This window comes from Hemitrygon akajei, chromosome 5, assembly GCF_048418815.1.
Source record: "Hemitrygon akajei chromosome 5, sHemAka1.3, whole genome shotgun sequence".
NCBI classification, from domain to species: domain Eukaryota; kingdom Metazoa; phylum Chordata; class Chondrichthyes; order Myliobatiformes; family Dasyatidae; genus Hemitrygon; species Hemitrygon akajei.
Genome location: NC_133128.1, coordinates 19,164,960 through 19,183,926, shown reverse-complemented (window position 1 = coordinate 19,183,926; position 18,967 = coordinate 19,164,960). Strand labels below are relative to the sequence as shown.

Sequence of the window (18,967 nt, the reverse complement as noted above, 5' to 3'; positions counted from 1 at the left end):
GATGGCCAAGAGAGTGTGTTGTTACATTGTTTGGGAGTGTTTTATAAGTGTTCTCTTCAATTTGTATTTCCCCTTATATCAAGTACTATCTGTGATGAATTGTCATCCAGGAGCTAAACCAGAATAACTCAGTAAACTAGAGTCATAGAGCACTACAGCACAGAAACAGTCCTTTTGGCCCATCTAGTCCATGCCAAATACTTAATCTGCCTGTCCCCATCGACCTGCGTGTTCTTGATGTTTCCCCATAAAATGCATCCTCGTAAGTAATAGGAATGAGATGGTGAGATGCTTCAGCCTTAGACCAGGGGTTTCCAACCTGGGTTTCACAGACACCTTGGTTAATAGTAGGGGTCCATGGCATAAAAAAGGCTGGGCCCTGCCTTAGACATACTGCCCTTAGAATTTTAACCAATAAAGAATTTAAATTGTCCAAACCCTTACTACTTGCCTTTATCAGATTAAGTTTCTTACCTTGAGTCCAGGAATATGAGCTTGAGATCTAGACTGGCTCTGAACATGAACATGTTGCTATGAAGTTTGATTTCAGTGATGGCGCTGGGCGGCAGTGAGTGTCCCACAGCGACCAGTCCCACAATCTGGTAACAGCCATCATAGAGAGACACGTCAAACACATACTGGCGGATCTTCAAGTACCCACTGCAGTGGATCACCTACAGAGGAGGAATATGAGATGCTGAACTATGCAGAGTGCAACTATCTAAATGTACAGAAGAATTTAATTTTAAAATCGGTCCATTTCTTTCAAAAATCTCAGAGTAGAAACTTTATTAAATAATGCTAAGCAGTCAAGTTCTGTTTATATTAATGCCCGACAATATTTTTAGTACAGGGATTTCCTAAAGGAGGGCAAGTTAAAGTTCAAAGTAAAGAAATATGCATATGCTACCAAATACTATCCTGGGATTTATTTTCCTGCAGGCATTAGTACAAATAAATAAAATAGAATTAATGAAAAACTACACACAAAGACTAACAAGCAACTAATGTGCAAAAGGATAAGTAAATAAATAATACAGAGAACGTGAGTTGCAGAGTCCTTGAAAGTCAGTCTATAGTTTGTGTTTACTGATCAGCTCAGTACTGTGGTGAGTGAAGTTCTCCACATGCTGATTCAGGAGCTTGGTGGTTGACGGGTGATAATTGTTCCTAAACCTGGTGGTGTGGGACCTAAGGCTCCTTTACCTCCTACCCAATGGTGGCAGCAAAAACAGAGCATGATCTGGATGATGGCAGCACTCCTTGTAGGTGTGCTTGATGTTGGGGAGAGCGTTTCCTGTGATCAGCTGGGCTGTATCCACCACCTTTTATAAGCTGTTTTGTTCTTGGGCACCGGTGTTAATAATGGGTGATAGAGCCTCCTGACAATGCATTATGGAAAGAAGACAATGTAATGTGTTTGCCATCCATGTCACGTTGGTCCGTAGTGGAAATGGTAGGAACACCACGAACATACATGCCTTGTTGTCATGATGTTTGTGCTGTTATTAGTGGAGAAACTTTGGTCCATACTCCCACAAAGAATGAAATCACTCTATTGATCAGGAAAGAAGTTAATATGAAAGTTAAAAGAGGGAAATACATGCAAAAAAAAAATCTAAGTTGGGTCTTTCAATAGGACCTTGGATAAACCTGTGATTTAGAATGTGATTAAAGGTTGTTTGGATAACTATGGACAGATGATTGAATGTTGTCTGTTGAATGATGGCTCCTAAGCTTCTGAGGAAATGTCACGCCAAGGACAGCAGCTCAATAAGAATTGATAATGTAGAGTGCAGTAATAAATAGCCACTTTGGAATTTTCCCATGAGATCAGAACAAAATTCCCACTTTTCTTCTTGGAAGGTAGTTTGGTTCCATATTTCTGTAATGTCTTGGCACTCTCACCGATGTTGTAAAATACAATTAACTTTAAAGGAATTACATTGTATGGTAATACCCTTGAATGGAAAATCCTACAAAATGTGGTGGATATGGGCAAGTCCATCACTGGTAAAGCCCTCCCCACCATCTACACGAAGCATTGTCACAGGAAGGCAGCAACCATTATCAGGGATCCCCACCACTTCAGCCATGCTCTCTTCTTGCTCCCACCACCAGGTTCAGGAGCAGTTATTAGCCCTCTACCATCAGGCTCCTGAACCTTCACTCAATTTCACTTGCCCCATCACTGAATTGTTCCCACAACTTATGAACTCACTTTCAAGGACTCCTCATTTCATGTTCTTGATACCTGTTGCTTATTTTTTTATTATTATTATTTTTTATTTTTTTCTCAGCTCAGATTGGTAAAACCTGAGGCACGAGCATAACCAAGCAAGCTAGGAACTTTCGGACTATTCTAGAGGTCTTTAGTATTGTGCCTTTCTGAAGATTTACATAGATATTACTGTCTAGCCGTAACTGTTTAATGTTATTGTGTAGTGCCTTTGAGATGATACCAGTTGTGGATATTACAATCAGGACAATGTATATTACCCTGTTCATGTTCTAAAGTCTTCCCATTTCCTCTTCTAATTCAGCATATTTCTGGAGTTTTTCTCTTAATGATTTCTGTAAGTTATGTGCGTTTGGAATAGCTATATCTATTAAATAAGTTGTTCTAGCTTGTTTACCCTGTATTATTATATCTGGACAGTTATTATGGATTGCCCTATCTGTAGTAACTGATCGGTCATAATATAATTTGTGGTATTCTGACTAAAACTGGATCAGGTTTGTATTTATAGTATTATTATTACCGTATTTATTTTTTCTTAGCTCAAGCTGGTAAAACCTGAGGTACAGGCTTAGCCAAGAAAACTCATTTGTCAGTTGCTAGGAACTTTCGGACTATTGCATTCTTTTTGTATTTTCAAAATTTGTTGTCTGCTGCACATTCATTGTCCGCCCTGTTAGTGCAGTTTTTCATAGATTCTATTATGGTTATTGGATTTATTTATGTTTATTTGAGTGTGTCAACAATAAAATAAATCTCAGAGTTTTATATGGTGACATATATGCAGTTTTATAGTAAATTTATTTTGAACTTTGAACTTTGATTATTATTTAATTTACATTTAACAATCTGTACAATCAATGGAAGAACGTAGAACAGTACAGCATAGTACAGGCTCTTCTACCCAAGATATTGTGCTGACCTTTTAACCTATTCCAAGATCAGTCTATTCCTTCCCTCCTGCATTACCCTCTAATTTTGTATCATTCACGTGCCTCTTAACTGTCCCTAATCTTTGGGTCTCTATACCTCCCTGGCAGTGCATTCCATACACCCACCATTCTCTAATTAAAAGCCTAACTCAGATATCCCTCCTGTACTTCCCCCCAGTCACCTAAAAATTATGCCCCTTCGTATTAACCATTTCACATTGGGAAAAAGAATGGTCTATCCATTCAATCTGTGCCTCTTATTATAATCAATGTCTCCAATGATATTAATTCTTTCTCATGATTTTCTGTATCTCACAAGTCTTTGCTGTGTTGATTTGTAACTCTGTGTTGTGATAATTTTTGGAACAGATGACACATTAACCAAACAGTCTCAATGGAATTTTTTTGATTTCTTGGCAAATTAAACCCTGTCACTGACAATGCTCTCAATCATTTATTTAGAGACAGCACAGTCCAACGAGCCCGCGCTAACCAAGTAACCGATTAGGTTAGTAACTTACTAATCCACATAACTTTGAAATGTGTGAGGACCTGGATGAAATCCATCTGATCATGGGGAGGACATACAAAGTCCTTACAGATAGTGGCACTGCTAACAGCAATGCTACCGTGCTACCCAAAATAAGATTAGCTTTATTTGTCACATGTACATTGAAACATACAGAGATATGCTTGCATCAAATCAAGGGTTGTCATGCTTCTGGTGCCAGCATAACATGCCGGTAACTGTCTAACCCTAAACAAACACCTTTGGAATGTGGAAGGAAACTAGAGCACTTGGAAGTCATGAAGAGAACATACAGACTGTGACAGGAATCGAACACTGATCTTAGAGCTGCCGCAGTAAATTCATTGTGCTAGCCACTACACTACTGTGCCTTCGTGTGTTAATTTGTTGTGGATTATTTTAAAGTATTGGAGAATCTTGTTATTTTCCCTTTTTTGTTGCCGATGAGGGACTAATACAGCACTTGAACTGCATGCCCTGTAATGGTTCCTGAACTGCCTGCCATGTTGATCACACTTCCGGACTGACTTGTTTTTCCAGATTCCACCCTCCAGCTATGGTTGGAATGAAGACCTTGGAAAATTCAATTTCATAAAAACTTGAAATTAGAATAATCAAATAAAATACAGAAACCTCTTTGTAATAGGAAGTCTAAGCATATAGCACATGGTGTGGTATGAACACAATTCAAGTTGGCAGATAGTCTCAATTTAGTCATCATTACTTGCCTGAATTGCCATCTAGTGCTACTTATAAGGGAAACCATCCAAGCTTCCTGATGGCTCTGTTGTTTAATGCACTTCCTAATTCATAGCCAAATTGTGGAGATCAACAAAGGGAGCAGATCCCAAAACGGATCTTTGATGAGTTAATTGATTTAAGGTCACAGTCAAAGTGAAAGTAAATTTATTATGGAAGTACAGATATGTCTCCATACACTGCCATAAGATTAATTTTCTTGCAGGCATTTACAAGAAAATAAAGAAATCCAATAGGATTCATTAAAAAAAAAGGCATAAAGACAGAAACACAACCAAGGTGCAAAAGAAGACAAATTGTGAAAATAAAAGATATACTATAAGTGAATTATAAATAGATAGTTAGATAGATAATAAATAACTAAATAAATAGTTGATAGATCCTTCAAGAGGACTACAACGTCGTTGTAGCATTTAGAGGCTTGCATGGTCTAAATGACCCAGAGAGCTATGTTGGCTGGAGTCAGACCCTCGTGCTTTGACTCTTGGTAGGGTCATTGGGTGTATTTAAACTGGCGGTTGATATGTTCTTGATAAGTCAGGGCATCAGAGGTTATGGGGAGAAGGCAGTAGAATGGAGTTGAGGGGGAAAATAAAGCAGCCATGATGGAATGGCAGAGTGGACTTGATGAGCTGAATGGCTAATTCTTAGTGTCTTATGTCTTATCGATGTCTATCATGTGGATGAACAAAGATGGTTCATGCACAGCAGTGCCTAATTCTGCTCCTATGACATATCATCCATGATTGATACAACCATTGATGATTTATGTTGATTTGATGAAAAGGAGAAATGATTTTTTTCTGATTTTCACTCATTTTACTGAAGAAGCATAATTTTGCTGGGGAATAGTCACAGTGGTGTCATCAGTCCTACATTGCCAAAGTACTCAGCAGTTTATTTGACTGCAGGGACCTCTCAGACTGGCACAGATTTATCCGGACATATCCTTACATTCCAGCAGGGTGCTGACAAATCAGTATATAGGAGGGAGATTGAAAATCTTGCTGAGAGGTGCAACAACAACAACCTCTCACTCAAAGTCAGCGAGACCAAGGAGCTGATTATTACCTTTAGGAGGAGGAAACTGGAGGTCCATAATCCAGCCTTCATCAGGGATCAGAGGTGCAGAGGGTCAGAAACTTTACATTACTTGGTGTTGTTACTTCAGAGGACTTATTCTGGTAAGCGTAATTACAAAGAAAGCACAGCAGTGCCTCTACTTCCATAGAAGTTAGAGAAGATTTGGCATGACATCTAAAACTTTGAAAAATTTCTACAGATGTGTGGTGGAGAGTATATTGACTGGTTGCATTACAGCCTGGTATGGAAACACCAATGCCCTTGAATGGAAAATCCTGCAAAAAGTAATGGATACTGCCCAGTCCGTCATGGAAAAGCCCTCCCCACTATTGAGCACATCTGCATGGTGCATGGTTGTAGGGAAGCAGCATCCATCATCAGGGACCCTAACACCCAGTTCATGCTCTCTTCTCACTGCTGCTATCAGGAAGAAGGTACAGGAACTTCAGGACTCACACCACAAGATTCAGGAACAGTAATTACCCCTCAACCATCAGGTTCCTGAACCAGAGGGGACAATTTCACTCAGATTCACTTGCCCCATCACTGAGATGTTCCCACAACCCATGCCCTCACTTTCAATGACTCTTCATCTCATGTTCTTGATATTTATTGCTTATTTATTTATTATTATGATTTATTCTTTTATATTTACACAGTTTGTTGTCATTTGCACATTGGTTGTTTGTCCTCTCTTTTGGGTGCGGTCTTTCATTAATTCCAAGAATTGGTTCTTGGATTTAGTAAGTATGCCCACAAGAAAACGAATTGTATATGGTGACATACATGTACTTCGATAATAAATTTACTTTGATCTTTGAAAGATCAAGGATCAGGAACACGCTTCTATAGTTTAGATAGTAACAAAATTCACTGGTACCCTGGAAGTATAAAACTTCCGTCCTATATAATTCAGAACCACACCAAAGAACGTAGCAACTGGAGATTTTCATCAGTTTATGCTTACAGTAATAAACATTCATCTAAACAATTAATTAATTTTAATTAATCAATATTCTTATTAATTTGCAATGGTAGCTAAGCATTCAATTGACAAAGTAATTGGCTTAGGAACTCTTCTCCGAACCTCTCTATGACATTTCCCACTTAGATCACACATGGAATATTGTATTCAATTCTGATTACCCATTATGGGAAAGATGTGTGCTTTAGAGTGAGTGCAGAGGAGATTGACCAGGATGCTGGCTGGATTAGGGAGCGAGAGGATAGGTTGAGCGAGCTAGGGCTTTTCCCTCTGAAGCGAATGAAATGAGAGTTGACTTGGTAGAGGTGTACAAGAATATTGGATACATAGATCAAGAGGATAGTTATTTCCCAGTGCAGAAATGGCTAATATGAGAAAGTATAACTTTAAGGTGATTAGAGGAAAGTTTTGGGGTGGGACGCAGAGTGAATCAGAGATAAGTCTTTTTAACACAGAAATCGGGTGGGGCATCCTGCCAGGAGTGGTGAGGGTGGTATATTTGGGGCATTTATGAAACACTTAGAAAGTCATAAATGATATTAAACATGTAAATGTGTATGGTGAGCAACATACACAAAATACTGGAGGAACTTAGCAGGCTAGGCAGCATCTATGGAAAAAAGTACAGTTGATGTTTTGGGCCAGGACCTTTTGGCAGAACTGGAGATAAAAAGCTGAGGAGTAGATTTGAAAGGTGGGGGGGGGGGGGGGAAGGGAGAGGAAACACCAGGCAGCAGGTGATACTTGGAGGGGGAGGGATGAAGCAAAGAGCTGGGAAGTTGATTGGTGAAAGAGACAGAAGCCCATGGAAGAAAGAAAAGGGGGGGGGGGGGAACACCAGAGGGAGGTGATGAGCGGGCAAGGAGATAACATGAGAGAGGGACAATTGGATAAGAAATGGTGAAGGAGGAGGGAAGGCATTACTGGAAGTCTGAGAAATTGATGTTCATGCCATCAGGGTTGAGGCTACCCAAACAGAATATTAGTTGTTCCTCCAACCTAAGTGTGGCCTTATCCCGATAGTGGAGGAGGCCATGGATGGACATATCGGAATGGGAATTGAAATGGGTGGCCACTGGGACATCCTGCTTGTTCTGGCGGATGGAGCATAGATGCTTAGCGAAGCTGTCTCCCAATCTACGTTGGGTCTCACCGATATACAAAAGGCCACACTGGGAGCACCGAACACAGTATATGACCCCAACAGACTCACTGGTGAAGTGTCGTCTCACCTGGAAGGTCTGATTGGGGCTCTGAATGGTAGTGAAGGAGGAGGTGTAGGGGCAGGTGTAGCACTTGTTCTGCTTGCAAAGATAAGTGCTAGGAGGGAAACCAGTGGGGAGGGACGAATGGACAAGGGAGTCGCATAGGGAGCAATCCCTGTGGAAAGTGAAATGTTGAGTGGGGGGAAGATGTTTAATGCCTGCCCTCCCCCTTCACCATTTCCTATCCCCTTGTCCCCTTGCTCCTCTCTCATGTTATCTCCTTGCCTGCCCATTGCCTCCCTCCCCCACTTCTTTTTTCTTCCATGGCCTTCTGTGTCTTTCACCAATCAACTTCCTATCTCTTTGCTTCATCCCTCCCCCTCCAAGTTTTACCTATCACCTGGCATTTCTCTCTCCCCTCCCCCCACCTTTCAAATCTACTCCTCAGCTTTTATTCTCCAGACCTGTTGAAGGGTTCTAGCCAAAACATCGACTGTACTTTTTTCCCATATGTGCTGCCTGGCCTGCTGTGTTCCTCCAGCATTTTGTGTGTTGCTTGGATTTACAGCATCCACAGATTTTCTTTTGCTTGTGGTGTGTATGGTGAATAATGTTGATCCTTGATCCTTAGATGATAGAAAAATGAAGTGCTATGTAGGAGGGAAGGGTTAGATTGATCTTAGAGAAGATTGAAAGTTTGACACAACATTGTGGTCTAAAAGGGTCTGCACTGTGTTACAATAATCTGTGTTCTATGTTCTAAAATCCAGCTTTCACCAAGATTGCCTAATACGTGGTTCCATGTTAAATTTTCTCTGTCACTTTGGGATGTTTTGTTAAATTAAAGGCACTTTACAAAGTTTATGAAGATGTTGTAACTGGAAAATATTGTACAACGAATGTGGTGTTAATGAGAAGAAATAATATAATTTCTTGAAATAAGTTTTCTACTAGTATCCTTGGAAAAGAGTGTAATGTTGTCATCATAATTGAGTAAGCAGCGGGGTATCTCCCAAAGGAAGAATTATAACCTTGACCACAGTATTTTTATATATTACTAATGTGTATCCACCGTAACTTCTTATTTACATTTCCTTACCTTGTAACCACCACAAGTCAAACCTGCATTTCTTTTGGCCAGAACACATTTCATACGCAGAAAGAAGGAACGATCAATTTCATATTCTGGAAAGGAAGAGCAAACAATATTATCCAAGGAGTTTCTAATCCTAATAATATAATCATGGCATGTTATTGTACAGGAGCCACAGGACTATTGCAAGTCAGTAAAGAGTCTTTTTTATTATGATATTTTATTATTCTTATTTGAACTCTAGTTTGGATGATGCTGTATGACCACCTTTATAGGTTGCAGATATCCAAGAGGTGATGGTGGACCAATTTATTCATGAAATATTAAAAAAAAGTACTTTCATGCATAACATGGGGCTGTATTGATCGAAGATTGCAGTTTAGTGGATAATATTCTAAGCAATCATGTTGGTATATATTTTCTGTATATGATAAGGAACATCTAATTTACTGGGGATCTAACCGTTTTGGATTTCTGTAAACATATTTCAATTAAAATGTGAGAACCCAATTCAATTGTATTGAACTGAAGAGTGAGACGCTCATTGGTGGGGTATAAGGGAATAGAAAAATAGAAACATAGAAAACCTACAGCACAATACAGGCCCTTCAGCCCACAATGCTGTGCCAAGCATGTACTTACTTTAGAAATTACCTAAGGTTACCCATAGCCCTCTATTTTTCTAAGCTCCATGTACCTATCCAGGAGTCTCTTAAAAGACCCTATTGTATCTGCCTCCACCACCGTCACCGGCAGCCCATTCCACACACTCACCACTCTGCGTAAAAAACTTACCCCTGACATCTCCTCTGTACCTACATCCAAGCACCTTAAAACTGTGCCCTCTTGTGTTAGCCATTTTAGCCCTGGGAAAAAGCATCTGACTATTCACACGATCAATGCCTTTCATCATCTTCTACACCTCTATTAGGTCACCTCTCATCCTCCGCCGCTCCAAGGGTAAAAGGCCGAGTTCACTTAACCTATTCTCATAAGGCATGCTCCCCAATCCAGGCAACATCCTTGTAAATCTCCTCTGCGCCCTTTCTATAGTTTCCACATCCTTCACGTAGTGAGATGACCAGAACTGAGTACAGTACTCCAAGTCGGGTCTGACTAGAGTCCTAGATAGCTGTAACATTAGCTCTCAGCACTTGAACTCAATTCCACGATTGATGAAGGCCAATGCACTGTAAGCCTTCTTAACCACAGAGTCAACCTGCACAGCTGCTTTGAGCGTCCTATGGACTCGGACCTCAAGATCCCTCTGATCCTCCACACTTCCAAGAGTCTTACCATTAATACTATATTCTGCCATTATATTTGACCTACCAAAATGAACCACCTCACACTTATCTGGGTTGAACTCTATCTGCCACTTCTCAGCCCAGTTTTGCATCCTATCGATGTCCTGCTGTAACCTCCGACAGCCCTCCACATGTTCCACAACTCAGTGACTGCAACAGTGGTGGAGAGCAGGCAGGAGAACTATATGGAAAGTAGGATAATTATAGGTGATATTGTTTTACCTCTATGACGTTATAGTAAACTGTTGAAGGAGTTAATAAAAGCTGTAATGGTCACAACTGAAGAATTACAGAGATACATCTGGACAGCAGATAAGAAAAGCTAAAAGGAAATTATCACTGTTTTTTTGGGAATTAATTTAACTCTTTTAGATATTTGTGATGCAATGAGTTTTATTTATACAAACTTAACAAAGGGATGGGTTAGATCAGGGGTTCCCAACATTTTTATGCCATGGACCATTAAGCAAGTGATCCGTGGACCTCAGGTTAGGAATTCCTGGTTTAGATGAACAGGATCACAAATGTCACATTTTTAAAGAACTGTGTTAGTAATGAAAGGCGGTGAAATAGGTCTTAATACATCTTCATTTGAAACCAGAATGAGTGGTCTAAAACCAAAGGGAAAAAGTTTGAGGTGGGAGGGTCAAAATTTGAAGATCTGAGAGACAAGGTTTCACACAAAGGGCGCTGATTATGTATAACAAGCTGCCAGAGGAGGTGGTAGAGGCAAATACAATTACAATGTTTATAACTGGCTTTTGGAAATGAAAGGAATAGATGGATACAACCTAAAGCAGGTAAAGGGATTGGCATAGATCAGGATCACCCGTGGCAAGGATGTGTTGGGCTGAAGTGCCTTTTACTATGCTCTATGACTGTATTACACTTATCACCCAATTTTAACATTCTATCATAGAAATCCAAACATAATTCTCTTTCAAGACACACAAACTAATTGATTGCAACCTTGAGAGATTTTTAAACTAACTCCCAAATGAATCCTTTTCCAAAGTAGAATCAAGTTATTGGGATCGGAGACTTTGAATATTTCACAAAAAAAAAATCTGTAGAAATGTTTGTTAATCTCAATTGTGCCTCTAATTCATTGGATCTAGTTTGTCTCCCAAATGGCACTGCTGGGTTTTGGCTGCATGGAGCTGGTGGTGACTGGAGTCTTAGCATGCATTGTTTACCTCAACAAGAATATAAGGAGCACGACATCTCATACTTCAGCCGCTGTCAGGCTGGAGAAGCAACACCTCATATTCTGTTTGGGTAGCCTCCAACCTGATGGCATGAACATTGATTTCGCTAATTTCCAGTACTTTTTCCTTCCTCCTCTTACCTCTCCTTTCATTCCCCACTCTGGCTCCACTATAACCTCTTCTCTTCACCTCTCCTGCCTATCACATTCACCTGGCGCTCCTCCTCCTTCCATTTCTCCCATGGTCTTCTCTCCTCTCTTATCAGATTCCTTCTTCTTCAGCCCTTTACCTTTTCCACCTATCACCTCCCAGTTTCTCACTTCACCCCCTCCCCCACCCGCCTGGCTCCACCTATCACCTTCTAGCTTGTACTCCTTCTCCAACCCTTCCCCCACCCCACCCCACTTTCTTATTCTGGCTTCACCCTTATTTTCCAGTCCTGAAAAAGAGTCTTTCCCCAAAAGACGTGGATTTCCAGCATCTGCAGAGTCTCTTGTGTTCACAATCCATAGCCCACAGTTTTGCCTTTGTTATGTATACTGTGCATACCTCAGTGACCATAGACTTATAGTAACTGAGTCACAACTGTGCTCCTTACTCTTACTTTCATGGAAGTAACCAAAATGATGTTCTGGCAACAGCATCAATTCCAAAGTTTCATAAGGGAATGCCTTCTAAGCCAACAAATAAACATGGACACATGTGGTAGACTGCTGAGAAATCTTATTTTGAAATGGCTGGCTCTTCTGATCTGAATTGAATAATGCTATGGTTAACATCAGCGTTATTCATTTGTACATTAGTGAACTGATTCTGTTTCCTGGTTCATGCTGGGACCATTAATAAATACGGGTACCTCTCCACCTCTGTAGTTATGGTTAAACTCAGGAGGATGGGCAGATGTCCACATGGCCAACTGAATGGATAATCTATGTGATTCTATATGGTAATATAATTCCTGCACAAAGTATGGTAAGTTACAGTAAACAGGTAACTGGTTTATTATTGTCATATCTACTGAAGCTCTGAAGAAGGTGGAACCAGTAGATGACATGACCAAAGGCGGCGTGACAGTTCACAAAATTATTTCTTTGACTTCTTCTTCTTTCAAATACGATTGGAACCTGTGATTTGTATTTTGATGGTGTGTTTTTGGACTGATTGAGCAAACTGGTGTTTTGCTGTCTCTGAGGGAGTTTTGGCAAGGTTTTGAGCAGCGTGTGTAGCCTAAAGGCCAAGAAGCCTGGAGACATGGTGCAAGCCCACAATCAACTCCATTTCTCACCGATTAAAGTGTCAAGCAAGATTAAAATCAATGAGGACAAGAGTGGAAGGTGAGTGGATGTTCAGCAACATCTGCCAGTGTTTGACTGGTCTCTTACTCAGCCTCGCTCACTGCTCCTGGAGGAAGTGCCTCTCTCTCCCTCTCATTTGATGCTGCCCCAGGAAGGTGCTGGGGACTTGGGTCTTTGGCATGGTTTAGTTGACGTGCTTTCTCAGTTGGGCTCTGTAGTTCATGTTATGATGTGTTTCTAGTTTCTGGTTACTCTTTTATCCTATTTTATGCAATTTTGATCAGAGCGGGCTGGCTCTGCAGTCGGCAGTCGACAAGCAATACAGTGCTAAATTGAACTGAACTAAACTGAATATTCCAAGACTGTTTCAATGACTTTGTGGTTTGATGTTTTACATTTTGTGTTTCTCACTTGTTTTTTGCCATTTGCTTGTATGTTAGGTGTTTGGTGTTTTCTTTGAACAGGGTCCATGGTGTTTCTTTGTTTCATGGCTGTTTGTGGGAAGGGGAATCTCAGGGTATGCATACATACTTTGGTAATAAATGCACTTTGAACTTCGAAGCATAACTAAAAACTTCGTTTTACATACCATCCATACTGATTATTTCATTATATCAATACTCAGAAGTAGTGCAAGGGAAAAGCATTAACAGAATGTAGAATCTACAGTAGTTACAGTTACAGTGCAGCACAGGCAGACAACCAAGTGCCAGATCACAATGAGGTACAGTACTGTACTGTGCAAAACTCTTAGGCACACACTGTATATAGACACATAGAAACATAGAAAACCTACAGTACAATACAGGACCTTCGGCCCACAAAGCTGTGCCAAACATGTCCCTACCTTAGAAATTACTAGGCTTACCCATAGCCCTCTATTCTATTAAGCTCCATGTACCTATCTAAAAGCCTCTGAAAAGACCCTATCATATCCGCCTCCACCACCATTGTCGGCAGCCCATTCCATGCACTCACCACTCTCTGAGTAAAAAACTTACCCCTGACATCTCCTCTCTACCTACTCCCCAGCACTTTAAACCTGTGTCCTCTTGTGGCAACCATTTCAGCCCTGGGAAAAAGCCTCTGACTATCCACACGATCGATGCCTCTCATCATCTTGTACATCTCTGTCAGGTCACCTCTCATCCTCCATCGCTGCATGGAGAAAAGGCCGAATTCACTCAACCTATTCTCATAAGGCATGCTCCCCAATCCAGGCAACATCCTTGTAGATCTCCTCTGCACCCTTTCTATAGCTTCCACACCCTTCCTGTAGTGAGGCAACCAGAACTGAGCACAGTACTCCAAGTGGGGTCTGTCCAGGGTCCTATATAGCTGCAACAATACCTCTCGGTTCCTAAATTCAGTTCCATGGTTGATGAAGACCAATAGCTAGGATGCCAAAGACTTTTGCACAGTACAGTATTTGTGAAAGTGGAGCGCAGAGCGAGTTTGTAAATCTGGCAAGAGCAAAGTATATTGGGAATGGTGAGGGAGGAGTTTCACAGGTGGGTGTGGAACGGGGGCAGAGAAGTAGTGGCATGGATGGGAGGAGGTGGCACAGATGCAGACACACTCGGGCCTAATACCCCAGACAAGGTTATTTGAATCCATTCAATTTGTTTACTAATCATTACAGAATGTCTCTTTGGTGCTACCCACTCCCTCCCCTCTCACTCCCCCTTTACTCAACCATGATTCCCCTCCTCCCCCTGTCACCTTCCTACTCTCAGTTCACAACAGAGACCCATATCAGAATCAGGTTTATCATCACTCATATATATCACAAATTTTGTTTTTTTTTGTGGCAGCAGTACAGAGCAATACATAAAATTACTACAGTACTGTGCAAAGGTCTTAGGCGCCCTAGCTCTATATATGTGCCTAAAACTTTTTCGTAGTACCGTAGATTGTGAGGTCAGGAGTCCATCTTATTATACAAGAGGTTTATTCAATAACAGTGGGATAGAAGTTATCCTTGAGCTTGGTGGTATGTGCTTTCAGGCTTTTGTGTCTTCTGCCCAATGGGAGAGGGAGAAATCTTTGATTATGTTGGCTGCTTTAGTGAGGCAATTAGAAGTGTAAACTGAGTCCATGGAGGGGAAGCTGGTTTCCCTGATGTGCTGAGCTGTGTCCATAACTCACTGCAGTTTCTTGCAGTCATGGGCAGAGCATTTGTCATACCAAGCATTGGTGCTTCCAGGTCTTCTGTGGTATATTGACAAAAATTCATAAGGGTCAAAGGGGACGTAACAAATTTCATTAGCCTCCTGCGGAAGTAGAGGCTCATTGGTTTCCTTGGTCATGGCATTGAATTAGTATTAAATCAATGTTATGATAACGTTCAAAAACAAAACACTCAGCATGCAGCAAGAGTGAATGTAGCACAAAATATTTTAAAAACTGTATTCAGGTCAGACAGCCTCTGTGATATAATCTAATTTTCTGATTTATAATTTGCAAAAACCTACACCATTATAACATTGTTTCATTCACTGCCTGACCTGTTCAGTATTCCAACATTTTCTGCATTTCCTATTACTTGGTCCAGTTATAATCTACACTAAAGTAAGTGCTGACAGGCTGTAGAAGCATTATCTTTCTCCAGCAGCACACACGCAAAGTGCTGGAGGAACTCAGCAAGTAAGGCAGTACCTGTAGATGGAATAAACTGTCGACATTTTAGGCCGTGACCCCTCATGAAGACTGGAAAGGAATTTCATTACCATTCTAAAATGTTGGTCCATGACTTTCTCTACTGCCATGATGAGTCCAAACTCATGTTGGAGGAGAAATACCTTTCTCAGTCTGGGTAGCCTCCAACCTGATGGCATGAACATTGATTTCTCCAACTTCCAGTAATATTTCCCGCTGCCCTTCATTTCTCTTTCCCATTCCCCATTCTGGCCAGTCTCTTACACTTCCCTTCTCCTCACCTGCTCGTCATCTCCCCCCGGTTCCCATTCTCCTTTCTTTCTTCCATGGTTTACTGTCCTCTCCTATCAGATTGTTTTTCTTTACCAGACCCACCTATCCTCTCCCAGCTTCTTACTTCATTTCCCTCCCACTTGGTCTCACTTATGACCTGCCAGATTGTATTCCTACTTCTCCCCCACATTTTTATTCTGACTTCTTCCTCCTTTCTTTCCAGAGCTGATGTAAGGTCTCAGCCCAAAAGGTCAACTATTTATTCATTCCGTAGGTGTGGCCTGCCCTACTGAGTTCCTCCAGCATTTTGTGCGTACTGCTCAAGATTTCCAACATCTACAGAATCCCTTGTGTTTATCTTTCTCCAGTGCAAAGAACCACTTGGAGAGAGAAACACTGCTCATTCTGTTTGCTTTGCTATGAACACAAGATGTGATTTTGTAAACTGTGCCTTAGAGTCATTAATTTTGAATAATGTGTTTGACTCTAACCTTGGACTAAAAGCTTTTTAGGGGCCACAGTGGACCTGACTCCTTGGCAGCGAAGCAGTTAGCACAATTGCTTTACAGAGCCAGGGAGCACAATCAGGGTTTGATTCCCACTGTTGGCTGTAAGGAGTTTGTACGTTCTCCCTCTGACCGTGTGGGTTTCCTCCCACAGAACAAAGAAGTACAGGTGAGGGTTAGTGAGTTGTGGGCTGCCCCAGCAGAATCCTCAGACTGTCTCGGTCATTGTTGCAAAAATCACACATTTCACTGTACGATAATAAAGCTAATTTAATTTCTCTTTTTAATGAAATGTTTTCCAACCTATCATTGGTTGAATGCAATGCAGATTTGCAAGTTGCTTTGTCAAAAACCTTCAATGTTGCTGTTTTAGAATCAGAATCAGTTTAATATCACTGGCGTATGTTGTGAAATTGGTGATTATTGCAGCGGTGGTACATCGTAATAAAAACTGCAAAATAGTGCAAAAAAGTAGTGGGGTTCATGGGTTCAATGTCCATTCAGAAATCTGAAGGCAGAGGGGAAGAAGCTGTTCCCGAATCACTGAGTATGTGCTTTCAGGCTTCTGTACCTGCTTCCTGATGGTACCAATGAGAAGAGGGCATGTCCTGGGTGATGGGGGTCCTTAATGATGGACGCACCCTTTTTGGGGCATTGCTCCTTGAAGGTGTCCTAAGAGCTATGGAAGCTAGTGCCCACGATGGAGCTGACTAAGTTTACAATGTTCTGCAGCTTCTTTCAATCCTGTGCAGCAGCAACACCCCCCACCCCCTCCATACAAGATGGTGATGCAACCAGTCAGAAGATGCTCCATGGTGCTGCTACAGAAATTTGAGAGTGTCTTCGCTGACGTATCTAATCTCCTCAAGATCCTTATGAAATACAGTGCCACCTTGCCTTCTTTGTAATTGCATGGATATGTTGGGCCTGGATAGATCCTTAGAAATGTTGACACCCAAGAACTTGAAACTGCTCACTCCATGTTTCACTAATGTATGCTTTGTATAAAATTTGCTAAGTGGTTTTTAGCCGCTATTCAACGCCACCTGATATAAATGCTGCTTGATTTTGGAATGAAATAGGTTTTGCTCTGGGTTATAGTGACTGATGAATAACAGTAGCAAACTGGGTGTTCACTGCCCGTTAGAGCAACTTTTCCATGGCTATGAAATGGAACAGGTGTCACTGTCTGAGCCATTTTTAAAGTAGGACAGGTTTGTTAATTTGATTGCTGATTGATTCTAACTGACGTGGAGAAAAAGAGAAGAAACAGGTGTCAGTGACAGCGGCACTTGGTAATCATGTGCGTTAACTGTGTCCTGGCATTTTTCTGTTTAAACTCCAGCTGGAGCCTTGCTGTTGAACTCACCAGTTCAACTGGACACAAGTCTCCCCTCATGTCCAGTTCCACACACCTTTATTCTGCAGAAACTAAATGAATGATAAAAAAAATATTAAGTGTCTCTGAGGCAAAATCATACACAAGGTCTGAACGGGTTACCGAGTAGAAGGAGCCATGTAGTAAGTCCCTCTACTAAGCAAGTGTCAGCAACGCTATTCCCTAAATTACGTCAGAAATGAATATGTAACTTTGGGTTGAACTGCTACAGCCCAGACAGTTAAAGTCAGAGCTTGTTTTATTTGCAAGGATCTTACATTCTTTGCTGCTCAGATTAGTTTGGCTGAATGTCCTCTATGCTGTGAATATGCAGTACTAGGAGGTCACAGAGCTGTATGTCTCCGCTCTGACTATCTCTGCTCTTCAGTTCTTCCTGTGACTGTAAAGTCCAATAACGAGTTGACAGGGTTAGTACACTTGCTCAGCGGGACATTGAGCACATCTTTGAATCTTTTCCTCTGTTTACTCCGTAATCTCTTCCTTTGATTGAATTCTATATCGAATTTCTCTTCTGGAAGCCATGCTGATGATACAGCCTGACTAATGGATGTGACTTCCATATGAAGAAAGACTGGATTGACTAGGCTTATACTCACTGGAATTTAGAAGATTGAGGGGGGATCTTATTGAAACGTATAAAATTCTAAAGGGATTGGACAGACTAGATGCAGGAAGATTGTTTCCGATGTTGGGGAAGTCCAGAACAAGGGGTCACAGTTTAAGGATAAAGGGGAAGCCTTTTAGGACCGAGATGAGGAAAAACTTCTTCACACAGAGAGTGGTGAATCCCTGGAATTCTCTGCCACAGGAAACAGTTGAGGCCAGTTCATTGGCTATATTTAAGAGGAAGTTAGATATGGCCCTTGTGGCTAAAGGGATCGGGGGTATGGAGAGAAAGCAGGTACAGGGTTCTGAGTTGGATGATCAGCCATGATCATACTGAATGGTGGTGCAGGCTCGAAGGGCCGAATGGCCTACTCCTGCACCTATTTTCTATGTTTCTATGACTGATGGTAATCAGCAACTCAGTGTTGAGAACGTTGGCTTGTGAAACGGATGCTAACGTTGGCTTGCCTACGCTGTCAATGGATGACCTGTGGAGGCAGTTTTGGTGTTACCTCTCTGGTGCTTTGAGGCAAATTCCAAATGTAGTCCAGGTCTCTGAAGCTTACAGGAGAGCACGGATCACTGCTCTCCCAGTAGACCATGAGCTTTGAGATCGCGATCCTCAGTCTTTTGCTTGGATGTCCAGAGATAGCTCATTTTTTCCATGAGCCATTATTGTCAGAGGATGGCGTTGTACAGTAGAGAAAGGTTAGTGGTGGATCGTTCCTTCACCGATACCCTTTCTCTTTGCTTCAGTGAAGATGGGACTCAGCCTCTGAATGGGCATATGCATCATCTGCACACGGCAACTTAATGGCTGAAGGGGGAATGGCATTGATCCTGGAGTGGAGGCAAAAGGTCCTTATGTGCCCTTCCAGATTCAAGACTCA

The 18,967-nt window shown here is 41.4% G+C and overlaps 1 protein-coding gene across 2 annotated transcripts in view; it reads right to left on the bottom strand.

The window, feature by feature from the left end:
* Window positions 1-18,967, bottom strand: part of LOC140727517 (single-minded homolog 2-like) — a 91,159-nt gene that overhangs the window by 32,407 nt on the left and 39,785 nt on the right. For both annotated transcript variants that reach the window (XM_073044919.1, XM_073044920.1), the window contains exons 5-6: window positions 8,832-8,917; window positions 475-674 (exon numbers count right to left, since the gene is read on the bottom strand). In XM_073044919.1, coding sequence (XP_072901020.1) covers window positions 475-674; window positions 8,832-8,917 — 286 coding nt within the window. The remainder of the gene's footprint in view (window positions 1-474; window positions 675-8,831; window positions 8,918-18,967) is intronic.